An 18,272-nucleotide genomic window follows, 5' to 3' on the forward strand; every position below is an offset into this window, starting at 1 on the left:
TGCATTCTTATTTGGTGATTGAAGAAGACATGGTATGTGTAACGAGCACTCCCCACTATCTAATATATGCATGTAGGTATCATTTTTGATCGAAGAAGACATGGTGTGTGTAAGTAGCACTCTCCACTATCTAATATATGCATGTACGTATCATTTTTAAAGAGGCAGACGAGTTTCTTTAAGGAGGGAAGCAATTTTGCTATATAACATTGATTTCTTTGTGACGTTCATGAGGAAGTAGGACTTATTTACATGAACAGATCAACTAAGTTGTTGAACATCTAATTATAATTTATAGTTGTTAATTGATCTTGCTTAATAATATTTTTATTGCTTTATTTATAGTTGGTTGGATGATGAATATACTTGCGATTGAGAATAGAAATAAACAACTTACAACATATATATATATATATATATATATATATATATATATATATATATACCCTGGAGGATTTATTTTTTAGGGGGACATGTTATTATTGTAACTTGGCTTCCTTTGGTAAATGAACGGATGATAATGGGGCTTGTTTAAATTATATTAGGAAGCTTTGTCAGGCCCAGAATGTATTTTCACTACCTCGTCTGAGTGGCTAAGGAAGATACTTATGGATAAGAGTTGGATTCATCTGCCAAGGTATCCATTTAGAAACTTCTCATTTTAGTTCTTGTGGCTTAGTGGTCAAGATGCGTTCTTTTGACATATCCTCTAATTTCATTGTTTGATTTAGGGTCAGCGACGCATACTTAAATGGAGCTGCGAAATTTATAGATTTTGCATTTGCAAATGCAAGTAATAGAGAGAGGATCCGATGTCCATGTAAGAACTGTAACAATAACTTCTGGATGTCTCGAGAAGTAGTATATGAACATATCGTGTGTGACGGATTTAATATAAGTTACACCTACTGGCGTTTCCATGGGGAGGTTACGTCTTCTTCCATGCCTACTACCACAAATGTCGTAGGCGATAATCCAGATCCACATGATGATATGCATGGATTGTTACATGATGTGTTTGGTATTTCAAATCTAAATGGTGAAGATATTGCGTCATTTTCCCTTGAAACCAAGGCTTAAAAGGTTGTTTATGTCATCAAAAACAGCTTCCTCTATGAAATGGCATGAAGTAGGACGCACCGACGATGGAATATTAAGGCATCCTGCTGATTCCCCGGCGTGGAAAACTTTTGACCACAACCACCCAAGCTTTTCTTCGGACGGTCGTTATGTTAGACTTGGGTTAGCAGCTGACGGTTTCAATCCATTCAGGATAATGAGTATCGCTCACAGCACATGGCCTGTTATTCTGATACCATATAACTTACCACCATGGATGTGTATGAAGCAACCTAATCTCATGTTGTCCTTACTTATTCCTGGCCCTTATGGACCTGGTAATGACATTGACGTGTATATGCAACCTTTGATAGATGAATTAAAGGAATTGTGGGAGGTTGGCGCAGACACTTATGATGCCTCAAGCAATGAGACGTTTCGATTACGTGCGGCATTGTTGTGGACTATCAATGACTTCCCTGCATATGCAAACTTGTCTGGATGGAGCACTAAAGGACGTCTCGCTTGTCCTTGTTGTAATAAGGACACTTCGTCTAAATGGTTAAAACATAGTCGAAAGTTTTGTTATATGGGTCATCGTCGATTTTTAGAACATGATCATAAGTTTAGAACCGATAGTAGATCCTTTGATGGCACGGAAGAATTTGGCGAGGCGCCAACTCCACTATTTGGTTCTGATGTGTTGGCCCAATTGCAGGGAATTAATGTCACCTTTGGGAAGACTGTAGGCAATCATGGGCATAAGAGAAGACGAGAAGACAATGAGGAAGAAAGATATAATTGGAAAAAGAAGAGCATTTTCTTTGATTTGCCGTATTGGGAGCATAATCTATTGCGTCATAATTTGGACGTGATGCATATTGAAAAGAACGTATGTGACAATGTGCTTGCGACGCTGTTGAATATTGCAGGGAAAACAAAGGATAGTGTAAAGGCACGTCTTGACCTACAAGATATGGGTATAAGACAAACATTACACCCAAAACAGCTTTCAGTTAACAAGACATATTTGCCACCCGCATGCTTTACTATGTCACCAAGTGAGAAGGATGATTTTTGCAAAATCTTAAAGCGGGTGAAAGTTCCAGATGGTTATGCAGCCAATATTTCACGTTGTGTGCATCTCAAAGAGCGCAAAATTTTAGGACTCAAGAGCCACGACTGTCATATTATGATGCAGCAACTACTTCCAATTGCGATACGAACAACATTACCTAAGAACGTAACCTCAGTCTTACTTGAATTGAGCGGATTCTTCAGAGAATTATGTTCCAAGGTTGGTCGAGTAAGAGAGTTTGACCGATTGGAATCTCGAATTGTGTTAACACTTTGCCATTTAGAAAAGATCTTTCCACCAGCTTTTTTTGATATTATGGTGCATTTGACCATTCATTTAGCGGGTGAGGCAAAAATAGCTGGACCGGTACAATATCGATGGATGTACCCCATTGAGAGGTGCGTGTTAATGTTTAGAAATTAAAATTATTTGCCATGATATGCTAGTCATGCTAATCGACCATATATTTTTAAACTTTTTAATATTGGTGATCACAGATATCTGCTCACATTAAAGTTGTATGTGTGTAATAGAAGTCGGCCCAAGGGATCAATTGCGGAAGGGTACTTGGTGGAAGAATACTTAACATTCTGCTCGAGGTACTTGCATGGTACAAAGACATGGTTCAATTGACCAATACGGAATGATGACTATGATAACATTGTTATAGAAGAACAATCCTTTATTTTCCCATGAGTAGGTCGTGCATTAGGGAAGTCTGAGGATTGTGTACTGGATAAAGTTACATTTACACAGGCACATCGATGTCCTTTTTAACTGCCATGAACTCGGCCCATTTCTTAAGTAAGCCAACTATAGGACTTAATTTATACATAGATAAATTTACTTCTCTTTTTTTTTTTGTTAAAACTAATGACTTTTACAGAGAACATATGAATGTTGTTAAGCGGATGAATCGTCGCGCACGGCCAAGGGACATAGAACGCATTCATAATGATACATTTTATAAATGGTTTAGTGATCGTGTAAGTAGTCGATTTGATAAGTTTAAGGACATGTGCATGTTTTCTTAATTTTTTATTATTCAAACATGTGCTTTTGAATGAATATTTTTGGTATCTGAATAGGTTGAACAGTTGCGCCATGAAAGGAATGAGCAGGTTTCAGAAGACCTTAGATGGCTAGCTCGGGGTCCTAGTATGGCAAGAAGATATAAAGGTTTTATTGTAAACGGCTTTAGATTTCACACCAAAGATCGTGAGAAAAAAAGAAAAACTCAACATAGTGGAGTTGTTGTGACTGCAAAGACATCAAGCTTTGTAAGTGCCAATGACAGAAATCCCATTGCAGGAGATGTAACATACTATGGTGTATTGACGGACATCATAGAACTGGAATATTGTGGTACTCGGAAGGTTGTATTATTTAGGTGTGATTGGGTTGATGTTCGATCTCAAGGCAGGGGTGTTAAGAAGGATGGGTTGGGGTTCACGCTTGTGAATTTGAAACGATTATGCCATACAGGTCAACATTTGTCTAATGAACCATTTGTGTTTACATCTCAAGCTGAGCAGGTGTTTTACGTACAAGACCTCATCGAGAAGGATTGGCATGTTGTAGTGAGGACGAAACCTAGAGACTTATTTGAGATGCATGGGCAAGAGTCTGCAGATGATGTTGATATATTCTTAGGCATGTCGCCCTGCGATGATCAATGTTTGGAGGACCCGAGTGATGACGCTGTTAGCTGGGAAAGGACAGATGTCGATGGTACAACAGTTGTCACATATTTACCACCCACCCAGCCGATGGTAGAAGAACAAATAGATGATACTGAGTTATCTGATCCCATTGGAGATGACATTTTGTACAATAATTGATTTCTTAAGTACCATGTTTTCCTAATGTATGAAATAGAAATTAAATTGTCTTTTTTCATATGGTTCTGTTATTTATTTATTCAAAATTGAATCGTCTTATCAACATGCATCTGTTCACTAATGTGACTCAGGTTCTTCTTAAGACATGAAACGTGCTCGTTCTAAACGCATGACTAGGCTACCGATAAGCCTTATGACTGGTGGCATCAATTAGCCTCAGCTACCCAAGACTAATGTGGGTCCCTCTCAGCCTCAATTGCCCCAGCCTATAGCGGGTCCCTCCCAGCATTAGCCTTCCCCGGCTACATCAGGTCCAGTCCAGCCTTTGTTGCCCGAGTCTACAGCGGGTCCTTCTCATCCCCAGCTTCCCCTGCCTACGGCGGGTCTCTCCCAGAGTTTGCCTCAGGATCCACACCAGACAATTGATTCATTAGAGGATACTTCTAATGGTATGTTATGCATTGGTTCTAATATCCTTAAAAATTTAATGTATTTTTTGCTAATGAACTATACAAGTTTGCATATTATTTATGTGCATTTTTTTTTTCTAACAGATTTGTTGTTCACGAAGAGGAGGAGTCGAGGCCCCACACGATGCCATCAAGTTTGGAACATGCGTGAAGGGAACGCATTTTTATTACCACCAACAATCTAGGGCAGCCCGTTAATGAAAATGTTAGCAAGCTGACAAACTTTTTGGGGACAATAGCACGTAATGGGGATTACGCAGCCCTTACATATTCTAATTGGAGGGTAGTACCAAACGAGAAGAAGGATGATATGTACGAACTTGTCATGGTAATGGTGATTTGTTTTATGTATTTTATTATTTTATTATTTATTCTTTGTTCAATATGTGATTGTCTACTTTGTTCATGTGATGCAGTCCAAGTTTCAGTTTGACAAAGAGATTAAATCTTGGGTGTTGATGTCGATTGGAAAAAAATGGAGGGACTGGAAGTGCGAACTGAAGAAATTCCACTACTCGCCTCATGATAATGATGAGGCATGGCTAGCAGACCTCAATGAGCGTGTCCATATAGATCAGTGGAAGGCCCTCATTGAGTTTTGGAACTCTGAAGAGGGAAAGGTATGTGATGAGTAGTTACTAAAACCTTTACGTTATGAAATTACACAACTGTCTTAAGCTGAAATTTTATAAATTACTCTGCTGATGTGTCACATTTTAGGCCCGTAATAAGATAAATACGGAAAATCGGAGAAAACAACGCATTGGCCACGCTGCAGGCACGAAGAGCTTTGCGCGAATACATGAAGAAGAGGTAATTTTTTTTATTAATCACCTAATAATTTGATGTCAATCTATTTCTCATATATAACTTATTTAAATAATGATAGAGAAATAAGAGGGCTAATGGGGAGGATTTGACCCGAGTAGATATGTTCTTATTGACTCATAGACGCAAGAATGGGATGCCTGTGGATGAGGCCTCAGCAAGAGCAATGGTATGTATATGTATCTTCTTATTTTGTTTAATCTTTTAGCAATATCAAATCTAAATTGGTGATTTTTAATTGTAGGAACAATTAAATGAACGAACTTTGCAGCAGCCAGAGGCTTCACATAACAGCACTGCGAGGAAAGATATATTCTCGTTAGGTCCCTCTCCTTCTGATATATGGGGCACAACATCCCACAGTGTCCAGTCCCAAGGGATGACCTCCGATGCTCAGAAGATAGATGAACAATATGAGGAATTGCATGCTGAAATATCTTCCCTAAGAGAAACTATGGCTGATAGAGATGCTCAAATATCTTCACTAAGAGAAACTATGGCTGATAGAGATGTTCAAATATCTTCACTGAGAGAAACTATGACAACATTGATGGCTGCCATAATGAATCCAAGCATTAATCTAGCTACATTATTAGGTGTTTCAGCTAATCCCAACTTGAACCAACCCTCCTCATCATCAAGCCACTTGGTTCCAACCCCTCAGGTAATTATAATATATGTATGTATATTTTTATGTGTAATATGTTTTCAATTATACATAGTTCGAGCTATATACAAGAATTGACATTGATTTATCATTTGTAGAGAGACTTGGCGAATAAGGGGAATTCTACAAGCTGCACTAATGTGACTCAAGTTCTTCTTAAGAGTATTGTAAGGCATGGGGATACTGTAGCTAAAGGAACCATTTTGAGCACGGATCCATTAACAAAAGTAGGGGGGCAAAAACTTGGAGTTGGTTTCTGGGAAGTATCCGTTCAAGTGGCAATGGTACGTGATGAGGATTTAATAAGGCCCCATGGACGATATAAAACAATTGGGGATGCAATTGGAATGAGTATTGCTTGGCCCACTACTTTATGTATGGTAAGTTTTTATTTTTTATTTTTTATTTTATTATTATTATTATTATTTTTTAAGCAATAGAACTTATTGTATGAGATTGTGAATAGTAATTGATTTATTTTTGTTATTTTTTATAGGTTGCAGACAGAAATGGATGATGACTACATGAGAGAAGTTTTTATTAAGTATTTGGAACTGTAAACATCTTTTGTAAGTGGGGGTAGTAGGGATCTGTGGTTTCAAACTTTTGGATTGAGTTAGACACATCTAAACAGTTTATTTTTATCTTACTTTAATTATAGAGGGCACATCTAAACTTATCTAATCTCTTTAATTTAATCTTAGTTTTATAAGATTATGATTTGTGATTTGAATTTTGCATTTGCATGTCTTTAATTTAATCTCTTCTGTTTCTTTTTTTTTTTTTTTTTACATGTGGTCACTTAGTCATCATATTTGTAGGGTAAGAGTTCCTATCATACCTTTTACTAAATTTGCATATAAGTCTTAGGCTCCATGTGGTCATCACATCAATCTTTATGAATATAATTTTTTCTCAAACCAAATGGAGCTTAAGCCCTTTTTTAACTCCGCCAATGCAACTTCTTGCATTGCCGGTCCCAAGCCCGGGTAAAGGAGGAGGGAAAAGGGCGTCAAGGTGAGTTGTGTCATTTTCTTCCATTTGATGTCTTTTGTGATAGTATTCAATTAAGTTTAAGTTTAATACACTCATAAAATGTTTTTTCATGGCAGCCTTACGTTGACTTGGCGAATAACTATGGCACTGGGAAAATGTCAGAATTAGAGAGTTTTCTCGAGACAAACATAGAGAAGTTCAAAACTGTGAGTTCTCTATCTTGAATTACTTTTCCTTACTTTTTGCCAAAGCTTGGTAATCAACCTGTTGCTGAGCTTCTCTTTGTATAACCTGCCATAGTCATGTAAGATTTAGAGGGTTGCTTTCCGTTGCCAACATGTTAAGGCTTGTTTTCCTAAAGTTAATGTTTGCCACTTGCCTAGGGCGTTGTGCACTCTTAGTATTGATGGAAAAATATCAATGCAAGCAGTGCCCCTTGGGGCCTGTTTGGTTGCCAGGGAATTCATTCCCTGGTTTTTATGTTTCCTGGGAATGGTAGAATTGGTATTTCTCTCCATTATTGTACACATTTAAGTTGTAAAATGAGGTCCTTGACATCTGATTTTATAATCCCCTTCAGTTTGCAGTATCCACTCTTTAGTTTGCCTTTACCTAGAAAACATGCCTATATGATCACTGCAAGGAGCTTATTTTAAGGCATGAGCCTAAAAATGAAGCAGATCCAAACCTGAAGTGGGCCACACCACAGGAAACAGTGGGGATTGAATGCATCCAAAACTCTAATGGGCCACAAAACAGTGGGGATGGAAAAACTCATCATTGACACTTCCTTGGGCCCACCATGATATTTATATGACATCCAAACTGTTCATACAGTTTCAATTATACCCGTAGGGATGAACAGAAAACACAAATATTAGATTGATACAAAACTTCAGTGACCCTAGGAAAGGTTTCAATGATAAGAGTTCAATCATCACGTTTTCCTGTGGCATGGCCCACTTCAGTCTAGGGTCTGTCACATTTTTGGGTGAGCTGGCCAAAGTCTTGGCCCACTAAGATGGCTTCTATAAAGGAACGGATGATACAACTTCAAGATGCACAAAAAGGACCAGAGGTCACCAAGCTACATACACATTTCTTTTTTCTTTTTCTTTTCCTGGTAAGCCCAATTTAAGGAAATAAGAAGGAAAGAAAAAGAGTAGAAAACTAGACCCTAACACTATTGACCAACTTTTGCTTCAAAGTGCTTGTTAGCATTCCCTTTCTATGAAATTTTGCTTAATGTCAATTTCATCAAAGCAACAAGATTTCTATGCAGGCACATAGAAATCTTCCCTGGATGATATGGAATGGACCAACTCTTCATAGGGGGTCAGACCTTGAAAAAAGGAGCTCTTAACTAACCCAAATGCCTTAGAAGGAGAGTCAACACCATTAACAGAATACTTATTTTGGAAGTAGAAAATCGTATCCTTAACCAAACGCCTTGAATAAAACTTCCCTCGGTCATAAAGTTGAAGCCCCAAATAGCTAAGTTGTTGAACAACCTTACTGATAGGCCACGTGTACAAAAAAAAAAAAAAAGGATGGTGTACACTACAACAAAATCGGGCATTGCCGGTGCTTGGGGCTAGCCTTCTTGTAAATGTTATATTTCTGCATCCTGCTACTCTACATCCTCACATTTACAGCAATGACCGCTTCTTTTTAGCAGGGATTTTATAGCTATAAGTGGTCACCTCCGAACAATAACTTGGCTATGCTTAGGATATTGCTACTTTCAATTCATAAACTCTAGTATGCAATTTGAGTATGGTGTTGTGAAAAACTAAAACAACCTCCACAAGGAGTTGGAGGGTTCTTGATCAGTCTGGATATGATTTTGCATTTGTCTATTCTATTTGCTAAGTACTTGGCAGTTCTACGAATGCACAAGTTTTTGGCAGTTCTATACTTGGGCTAGTGGTGAGGCACCAGCTTTCATATTGGATTCTTCAAAAAAAAAAAAAAAAAACTCCGACTGCAGTTACATTTCTTTTAGGCAATCTTGAAAATAATGTAGTTGCCATTTAGAGTCCAGACCCTCAATATCAAACAACCAAAACAATTACACAAGAAGAAAATGTTTGGATTATTCTTTTTGTGCACCTAATAGCAAATTTTTCTCAGTCAGTGTTAGCTTGAAAACATTTCCATTATTGGAGTTTACATCCAAAAAGCATCCCTAGTAAATAATAATGTGGGCATCCATTTGTTTTTGCTGTGGTTTTATTCATGAACATGTATTGGAGAAAGCTGCACTTTCAGATGAGTATTTTCTGAAGAGGAAGCTTTTTATCTAAACTTGATTTTCTACTATGGCTTAATCTATCGGTATATTCAGGAATTTTTTTCTTTACTCTCCTACTTTTGTGGGTATTGCCACTGGTTTGTCTTAACGAGAGCAATGGGATTCCCTGCAAAGTTCTTCCCTGTTTTGTTTGCAATCCCTCGCATGGCTAGCTACCTATCATGCTGGATCTGCAGTGTAGAGCATATGAGGAATTAAATGCACCTTTTTGTTGTAGCACCATGCATCTATGCCTGAGCTAGGGTTGAACCTGATATGAGGAATTAAATTCAGCTTGTATTTCTAGCACACAAACACCCCCTCAGTATTTCTACTCATTTTAAAAATTTAACTCTTTACTTCTCTATTGTGCACCTCATTGATCAATTGTACGATTTCACAATGTATGTATTGTGGGGAGTTCTAGCATACTTCTTATTGATTGCATGACATTACGGTTTGATATCAAGGATAACCGAAGTGAGCTGATATGAGTGCCGAATACCCAGCATATGCTAAAAAGCTCCCTGAAATATACTGTTAACTGTTGGCCTGGCTTCTTTCAATACAAGATTTATTGTTTAAGTACCTAGAATTCTCTCGCCTATTATTTTCTAAGAAAGATTCAGTGATGTTTCAGCAATAGGTACACCTGACATGGCATCCATTATTTTTTTTTTAATTATTTTATCTGCCTCACATTTGGGTTCTGTCCTATTTTTGAACTTCTAATGGATGGAGTGGATATCCTAGGGACATCAAGGTAGTTCTCTTCTATTTGTTTTCTTTTCTGATTTCTTTCCTTGAAAGTTTTTTCTTTGTCCAACTTCTTCATACATAGTTTCATCTACAGACGGTTGGATTCACTTCTTTCAAAGACGAGAGACTTCTTTGAAAGTGGGGATTATGTTCTTCTACCAAACATGTATGCAAGTGCTGGCCAATGGAACAAAGTGACAAGAGTGAGAGAGGCAATGAGAAACAGAGGAGTTCAGAAACCAGAGCCAGGTAACAGCCTCATCGAGCTACATCCAACAATTTAGCTTGAATCAGAACCAACCAGAAAATGGAATGAAGCAGTTGGTACTACAAAAACATGAGTTTACGCATGCATTTACTTCTTGAGTAAATTCAGAAAAAAAGTACTGCCATTTTCTTTTGAGATCCAGAATCCTATAAATAACATCAGCTATGAGTAATTATCCAGTCCTGTCACCTGCAATAGTATAGTACCACGGGGCAAGGTACAGGGATCCAAATCACTATTTTGATGGGGCTCACCATGGATGGTGGAATACCTCATAAAGCTCCTAGATTTGAATTTCCCAACCCCTTTATTTACTGTCCTATTGATTTTTTGTACTTGGAAAATCTAGATAGCAATTGGAGTTCATGAACCTAAGTTAATACCCCCTTCAAACCCATATGTCAGGTGAATGCGTTGCTCCGTCTGGTGACTCTTAACAGCTTACCTATGGGCAGTGGCAGTAACGTCATTTGCATTTCTTAGATATGATTAATATGTACATAGAGATTGTGTACTAGGCGAGGGTTTGGCCTAATAAGTTTTAAAGTAGGTTTGGACATAGAAAATCTGATCCATGTTAGCCCAGTGCAGGCCTTGTAATATGCATTGAGGAGTCTTCCGACTCAAGGCGCTTGCCTACCATAGGTGAGCTGACCTGGGCCCCACAGGATATTCATGGGTTAACGAGTTCCTAGAATGATGAAAACTTTGATAATCTGGCAGAGTGAGATGGATGACATACAGGCACTTGGCAATTACATAGGATTGTGTACAGGCCATTGATGAGTTTGAAAAACCATCATTTTTTTTCTGTATATAATGTGGCCCACCTGATGACAGGCCTGACCTGATTTTTGCTAGAGTTAGACATATCTAAACAATTTATTTTTTATCTTAGTTTAATTATAGAGGGCACATCTAAACTCGTCTAATCTCTTTAATTTAATCTTAGTTTTATAAGATTATGATTGTGATTTGAATTTTGCATTTGCATGTCTTTAATTTATTCTCTTTTGTTTCTTTTCTTTTTACATGTGGTCACTTGGTCATTTCAAAATACAAAGGCACCCATTAGTGTTATAATGTTGCCAACCCACCTCCATTATTTGAAATTCACCAAATTCTCTCGATGTGTTGAAAACTTCGTTGAATGCTCCTTATGTTGAAACTGAGTGAGACATTAGAAGTTTGAAGTAGCTCCAGATGAATTGAATTACAAGGTTCCAATGCATCAGGTTGTGTGAATCTTTTCTTTTCCTTCTCTTTCTTTTTTTCTCTTTTTCCCGGTTTCTTTTTAGTTCTAGGCATCACACAAAGCTGGATACTCCAACTGGTTAGAAGTATACTGGATATTAGATGCATCATAAACTTATTGTTTTGAAAATGCAGGCTGAAACTGACAGGGAAGCAGGAGGAAACAATGAATCATTAGTGAAGTTTAAGTCCAGCTAGTCCTTTAGCCATTGTCTACTTATAGAGACCTAGAAGCATTAGCGTAAGAACAGATACAAGGCAATAATTTATTTATTTGTATGGGGTTTTGACAAATCTCTTGATGTGGATCAGGTGAAGTTCTATAAATCCTTTACCTTTATGAGTGTATGCAAGTGCTTGTAGTAGGTTTTGTACTTGGGAGTACTTCACTAGGGGTGTTAGACAACTTTATCTGAAGGAATGCTACTCTTGGACCTGCATCCATGGTCATTCACATGTGTAGAGTTGGCACACGTGCATGGTCCAAATTTCTTTTGTCCTTTTTGTCCTTTTTGTTTGTTGGTAATTTGTTTGGTATACCAAATCTTGCTAGTGACATTTTTGGTCACTGACCAATGAGCTCACTTGTACAAACTGAAAATCGAAATAGTACTCTGTAATCCTTCAGACAGAACAATGTATAATACATGTTGTACATCATGCATACCAACTGTTGGATGAATTACCTCAATAAAGAATGTTTTGTGTGGATCTCACCTGTGGGACCATCTTTTTCTATCGATGAATGGGCACACATGGATGTATGGTTGAAGACTATACCATTGATGCCCCTTTGGATAAAAGTAGAGCTAGTCTGACCATTTAAACTTTTCTTTCATCATTATGTGTTTTTACACCTTATAAATTTGATGAACTTTAACCATTTTTGCTTTTTAGCCCTGTTTGAGGGGATACCATTCCGATGATAAAAATGCAATTGCCAAAGTAATTTTTAGTCTGTCCAAATACATAAGGATCCATCAAAGGGATGTTTCAGATCATCAAAATATACAATCATGTGTGCTTGGCTTGTCCATAATTGCTTGAGCCAAGAAATGGGCCTCAACCACTAATTATCCTTATATCGAATGCTTGCACAGATGCATTGAGGTCAGAAAGCCTCGAGCTTGTGCAACCCAGCTCTCTTACAATCTAACACAGGCCTGGATAGAAGGTGTGTAATGTCCAAGCTTTCCATCAGGTGGTTCCCCACTTCTTGATGCCACGGTCCAAAAATCAGGCAAGTCCACTCCATGTAAGGATCACCCAAAGCAAGGGCCCCACACCCTTGGCTTATTATTATTATTATTATTATTTTTCTTACCAATCTTCATTGCTTCAAAATATAATGAAGGGTTTCCATAATGTTTGACTTGTATTATGTATTTATCTTTGGTTGTAAGATGCTTATTCAAAGTGGAAGTAACTATATAGAGTGTAGGCTCGGGGGTCCACAATGCTTACATGGATGCATGATCAAAGCTACTCATCAGGTACAAGCCACTATATGGCTTTCCTTGTGCTAAATTTTGGTCCATCCACATTGAGTTGCATGCTAGTTAATGCTTCTATAAAAAGGCTCGTATTGAGTTGCATGCTATGATGTTTATGATGCAGTTTTATCCTTGAAGAAAAAAGGGAAGAAAAATCTGTCCACATATTTATAAAAAAAAATTCCATAGCTGTTCTCCTCCATCTGCTAGTTACAGGTATTTATTAGTTCCTTTTATTTTATATCAAATTTGTTTTTTGGTTGTTTTATTTTGTTTTGTAAACTTTTGTCTTTGCATTGGTAACTGAAGGTGGAGCATTGGTAATAGAGGGGGGCTTTGCTGCTTCATATAGGGATGGATATGGACTTCATTCGGTATGGTTGTTTTTGCAGGAAATATTTATGACTGAAAATTTAATTTTCGGTGTAACTCAGATTATGAGTGCACATACTGTTTTATTACCTGACCTCTATGCATGGCAGGGTGGTGCTGACAAAGGTCCTCTCTATGGCATGAGTTCTCTTGTTCTTGGGGTGCATTTGAGAAGTCTCACCTTGGGCGTCGCTGAAGTCCGTTGATTTTTTTTTTTCCTTTTGCTTTTCCTTGTGTCTCAATCTGTAAATTTTCTGTCCATTATGTAAGCTTTCATTCTCAGGCCCCCTGTAATAAGGTTGGTTGTAAATGATTTATAAGTTGTGTTTGAATGCTAATTTAAGCTTGTAAAGGTCTTTTGATTTAGAAGATTCAGTCTAGTATTTTTTCTTTCATACTATGAAGGATTATCGGCATTTAAAACAGATTTTATTGGCGTTTTTAAATCTCTCATTATCACTGTTACAGACTTTAGCGGCGTTTCTTGCAAAAGTTACCTGCATTCCTCATATCTTTCAGTGGCGTTTTAAATTTTTTGGCGGCGTTTCGTAGAGTTTTTGCGGCACTTCAAATCGATTCTACCGGCGTTTTTATAGTTTTAGCGGCGCTTTGATAGTTTCTACCGGCAGTCAGCAGAGCCGCCAGTAAATGATTATAAGCTTAGATTTAGCGGCGGCCGCCAAAAACGCCGCTAAAATTATCGAACGCCGGTAAATGATACAGCAACGCCCCGCTTCTGCGGCAGCAGCCAGACCGCCGGTAATTATTATACCAGCGCTGTTTTGGACTTTTATGGGCGATTATGGCCGCCGGTAATACCTATTTTTCTTGTAGTGTTGAAACTTTCGAGAAATTCGAATAGTTGGAGGTTACGCAAATTGTGTGCGAACTGTATAAATTTGAGGCCGATTCTGGACTATTCCAAGTCAATGCGAAAGTAGGGTTTCCTAATCTATAAATAAGAGTTCCTATGGCCATTTTAAAATATGTTAAGGCTTCTTAAAAGTATTCAAAAGGTTTCTAGAAGGGGTTCTAAAGTTTCAAAGAGTATAGCAAGGGTGAGATTCGAGGTTGTTCAAATCGGGTAAGTCCTTTCTCTTTATGATTTTTGCTTTCATGGTGAAGATCTGTCACTTTGTGCCGTGGTTTTTTCCCAAAAGGATTTTCTACGTTAAATCTTTGTGTTCACTTATGTTTGTTTGGTGCTCTTGGATTGCTATCCTAGATTCATCTATATGTGATTCTGTAAAACTATCCTCAACAATGAAAGCCATCATGATTGCCAGGCAAGTAACTAGCATTTCACTTTTCAAATGCCACCATCATACGGCATCCATTTTGAAATGGGATTGCGTAAGCTCTTTTTTGTCTTTCATGTATTTGATTGAGTAATTGGCTATTGTTAGAGATCTCTTATCTTGTACAAAACATGTTTGAAAGTTGTTTGCTTGAATAACTCATTGTAACAACTGCTTATTGATCAAAAGAATATGATCGGTTGCTGTATCTTTGATGTAGAGCGGGTCGCGGACAGTTTCATGGCCAAGATGGATCAGAAAAGGCCCGGTCGACGACAGAAGTGATTCGGACCATCGGACCTTAGATCGGGCGTATCTCGCAATCCGGAATGAGTTAACTGACGTAAAATATATGATTTTGGGGTAGAACGCCACGGTGACCGAGGCGTTCGTTGGAGCTCGAGTTGTTATGTTCCAAGATGAAACTTGAATTTGAGTTGGGGGAGGATTCTGGATAAAAGTCGATGCCTGAGGGGGTTAATGTAGGGGCCCCTCAGGCCTTGTACTCCTCGGAGCGGAATGAGCTTCCACAACCGGACCAATCGGCTCGAGACCAGGGTTTTCTTGAGCAGGACGTGGTTGTGGCTCCTGTCGTTGTTGCTTTATCTAGTTGATTTCGTCGCGTAAGGCTTGTATTTCCCTTTGCATCGCGTGATACTTGCTTACCCGATTGCGCGAACGCTGGGAAGGCCCTGGGGCTGATTCGGCGTGAAGTAATGAAGAAGAACGAGTCTACTCTGGTTCCACAACTAGCACTTTCTTCTTTCCTCTCGCCATTATGCTTAAGGATATGAATCTAACTTTTCGTATCAGCTTCTCACAAACGGTGCCAAAAATGTTGAGGACAAAATCTGAACGGCTCTCCACTTCAACTCTCGAGGTCCGACCCACTTCAACATCTCGAGCTTGTACACAAATAAGCAAAGGAGACCCTGGCTAAACCGGGGGACCCTCCGATGCCTAAGTCAGGTCAAGGGAATATGGGTCTAAGTTGAGGAGCCAAGGGAGAGTATAAGATGTTGCGTCTTGTAGCAATGGGGTTTCCCTTATATTTGTACTTGATCATTTGACGGACTGGGTCCGTCAATCCAGGCACAATTTGTTCCATCAACGGGATTTTCTAAATCATGGAGATATTGCTCACAATCTTGGGATCGCATAGCATATCGTGCGTATCTGTGAGCGAGGAAATCAGTCATGTCTGCTTAAGGTAGTTTCCTATTTTAGCGCATGAGGCGCCCACATTCTGCCCCGGCCTCGACTCGGGACATCTTTCATTGGACGAAGAGGAAGATGAAGACGAGGACGAGGCCCCAGCTCGGATGGACGTCTTTCTCCGATGGAAGCCCACCTTGCCATTGATTTATCAGTCCGAGCCAAGCTTTAGGTCCGCATGGAGTGTGTCTTAGCTTCATCTATCTGTTAAGCATTCTGGAGGTCCTCCTTCTGAGCTCTGAATCAAGTAGCGGACCTGTCCTGTCGAGTTGAGTTTTCTCGTAACTTATATTGTTCGTATCTAGTCGGTCAATAGAGGATCGACCTGGAGTATTCGGTTTGAACGCTATACTATTTGTTCCTGTCTCAAATCAGTCCGAGCCGATCGTAGCCTCGGATGTTATCACCTCGGATTTTCATGTGCCCAATTGGATTAGTATGATGTTGATCCTCGGGATCCTGAGGGGCTCGGATCTTCCCATAACAATTTGTAAAACATAAGTCATCTATCATAGGCCCCTTGATGGACGACACCAATTGGAACATCACCCTGCCTCATGCGTTGCTCTACTATTGTGGTGAACCGGATCATCGCCGTAGGTACTGTTTTTTATGCAACTAAAGTCGTTTCCCGTGAGTTTTTTAGATTCCCTTTATCTAGAAGCTAAACAGCATGTTGTGTTGCCTTCAATTTAGTCATTAGTTAAAGTCACTTGTGTGACCAAAGGTTTGGATTGGAAGTATGTACGCGCGTATAATTGTGTAGGCATGCCAAAGTCCACTCAACTCAAAGGTATTGACTTATTAATTAGTCAGTACCTCTGCATTGAGACAAATGGATTGAAGACTAAATCGAAATGTGGAGTTCTTTCATAAATGATTTCTTTTTTAATGAATGGGTTATCCCTTGTAAATGAGTTCTTTTTGCCTTATACCAACAGTTACAAAATCATTGGTTTAAGAATTTTATCTCACTGGTGTTTTAATGTGGTATATGATGGGGTTTTTCCTCCCCAAGTTCGAAGAGCAGACAGAGTTGCTCGACTAGTCGAGGAGTCTATTCGACCGGTCGAGTGGTACTTGACTCAAAGTACAACGAATTTTGGTTTGAAAATTCCAAAGTGCTTGACTAGTCGAGGGAGGTGCTCGACTGGTCAAGTGGGCCACTCGACCGGATTTTGTGCGGAATGTGTAAATTTGAGGCGGTTTTCACAGAAGTGCGTAAAGGAGTTTCCTAAACTATAAATATGGGTCCCTAGGGCTGTTCTAGGGTATGCAAGAGAGTTTCCTAAAGCTTTATAAGGGTTTGGTAAAGAGCTTAGGGCTATCAAAGGGTGAAAGACAAAGAAAATGAGAGAGAGGAAGCTTGTGGAATGGAGGTTCTGCTCATATAGGTAGTCTACTTTACAATCAACGTCTTAGTGCTTCTGCGTCCTCATGATCAATGAGATCTCTCCGTTATCTTTATTCTCTTATTGTTTATCTACTCCCATGTAAGTGAAAAAGGTTTGATCTAAGCGGTGTGTGCTTGTGATCGGTTGTAACATTCTACTTCATAGTGAATTGTTGATTTGGACGAGGTCTCGTGGTTTTTTACCTCTTTGATGGTTTTCCATGTAAAAATCTCGTGTATCGTGTGGTTTATGTTTTGATTTATTTCATTGCTCTATTATTCCATAATTTTGATGTTTTGAGAAGCTAGATCCTAAGGTTTTGTGCAACGGTCCCCAATAGTATTTCTCAATCAAAATGAAAAATTCAACATAACAGAATAAAGATGAACACAACACAATCGATCTTTATTAATATATTGATCCTATTACAATCGTCATGTCTCACACTCTTAATATTAAAGCGAAAAGAATAGAAAGATAAATCCATGACACGTCTATCAGAATAAGCAATCAAGGCGAGTGGTCAACAGGATATGATCAGGGTATGAACAACTGAATCGAAACTCAAATATACATAGGAATATGGCAATTTAAGGTTGTAGATGTTTAATCTACTCCTAAGATAAATGTACTATAGTGGGAGTTGCTGAGTAGTAGCGAGCTAAACTAGGAAAAGCAAATAGGCATGAAAATAAAGTCATCATATAAATAGGTATGTTTGGCATGGGAGCTTGAGCTCTTCTTCGAATGTTTCTTTTATAGTCTTCTCGAGGCGATGAAAGCCCCTCACTAGGCTTCAGGATCCTTTATGCAGACTTTTTAGATACGTAAGCTCCCTTAGCAGATCCGGATTTGCTTAGGAAAGGAAGAGTCCTAAATTCATTAGCTTTTCGAATCTTTTTTCATAATTGATTCTTCGTGAAGATCTTCATGGCCCAATAAGAATTCGGCCTGACGATCCTGGGTTCCTTTAATGGAAACAATTAG

The 18,272-nt window shown here is 38.7% G+C and overlaps 1 protein-coding gene and 1 long non-coding RNA gene across 2 annotated transcripts; both read left to right on the forward strand.

The window, feature by feature from the left end:
* Nucleotides 1-4,541: 4,541 nt before the first annotated feature.
* On the forward strand, nucleotides 4,542-6,235 carry LOC131239157 (uncharacterized). Its single transcript, XM_058236714.1, has 7 exons — nucleotides 4,542-4,776; nucleotides 4,865-5,068; nucleotides 5,169-5,261; nucleotides 5,338-5,445; nucleotides 5,521-5,940; nucleotides 6,042-6,178; nucleotides 6,220-6,235. Exons 1-7 carry the CDS (start codon nucleotides 4,759-4,761, stop codon nucleotides 6,233-6,235), a joined length of 996 nt encoding a protein of 331 aa, XP_058092697.1. The 5' UTR covers nucleotides 4,542-4,758.
* A 6,272-nt stretch (nucleotides 6,236-12,507) lies between these two features.
* On the forward strand, nucleotides 12,508-13,741 carry LOC131238767 (uncharacterized). The gene is made up of 5 exons (XR_009168045.1): nucleotides 12,508-12,768; nucleotides 12,917-13,006; nucleotides 13,131-13,222; nucleotides 13,316-13,380; nucleotides 13,489-13,741. It is a non-coding gene; the product is annotated as an uncharacterized LOC131238767 (long non-coding RNA).
* The last annotated feature ends 4,531 nt before the right edge of the window (nucleotides 13,742-18,272 follow it).

The sequence above is a fragment of the Magnolia sinica genome, chromosome 3 (assembly GCF_029962835.1).
Source record: "Magnolia sinica isolate HGM2019 chromosome 3, MsV1, whole genome shotgun sequence".
NCBI lineage: Eukaryota > Viridiplantae > Streptophyta > Magnoliopsida > Magnoliales > Magnoliaceae > Magnolia > Magnolia sinica.

Excerpts from the sequence above, each read along its gene's own strand:
- LOC131239157 (XM_058236714.1), top strand. Across the intron at positions 5,069-5,168 it reads GGAACTCTGAAGAGGGAAAG|GCCCGTAATAAGATAAATAC; the intron begins GTATGTGATGAG and ends GTCACATTTTAG. Across the intron at positions 5,446-5,520 it reads AGGCCTCAGCAAGAGCAATG|GAACAATTAAATGAACGAAC; the intron begins GTATGTATATGT and ends TTTTAATTGTAG.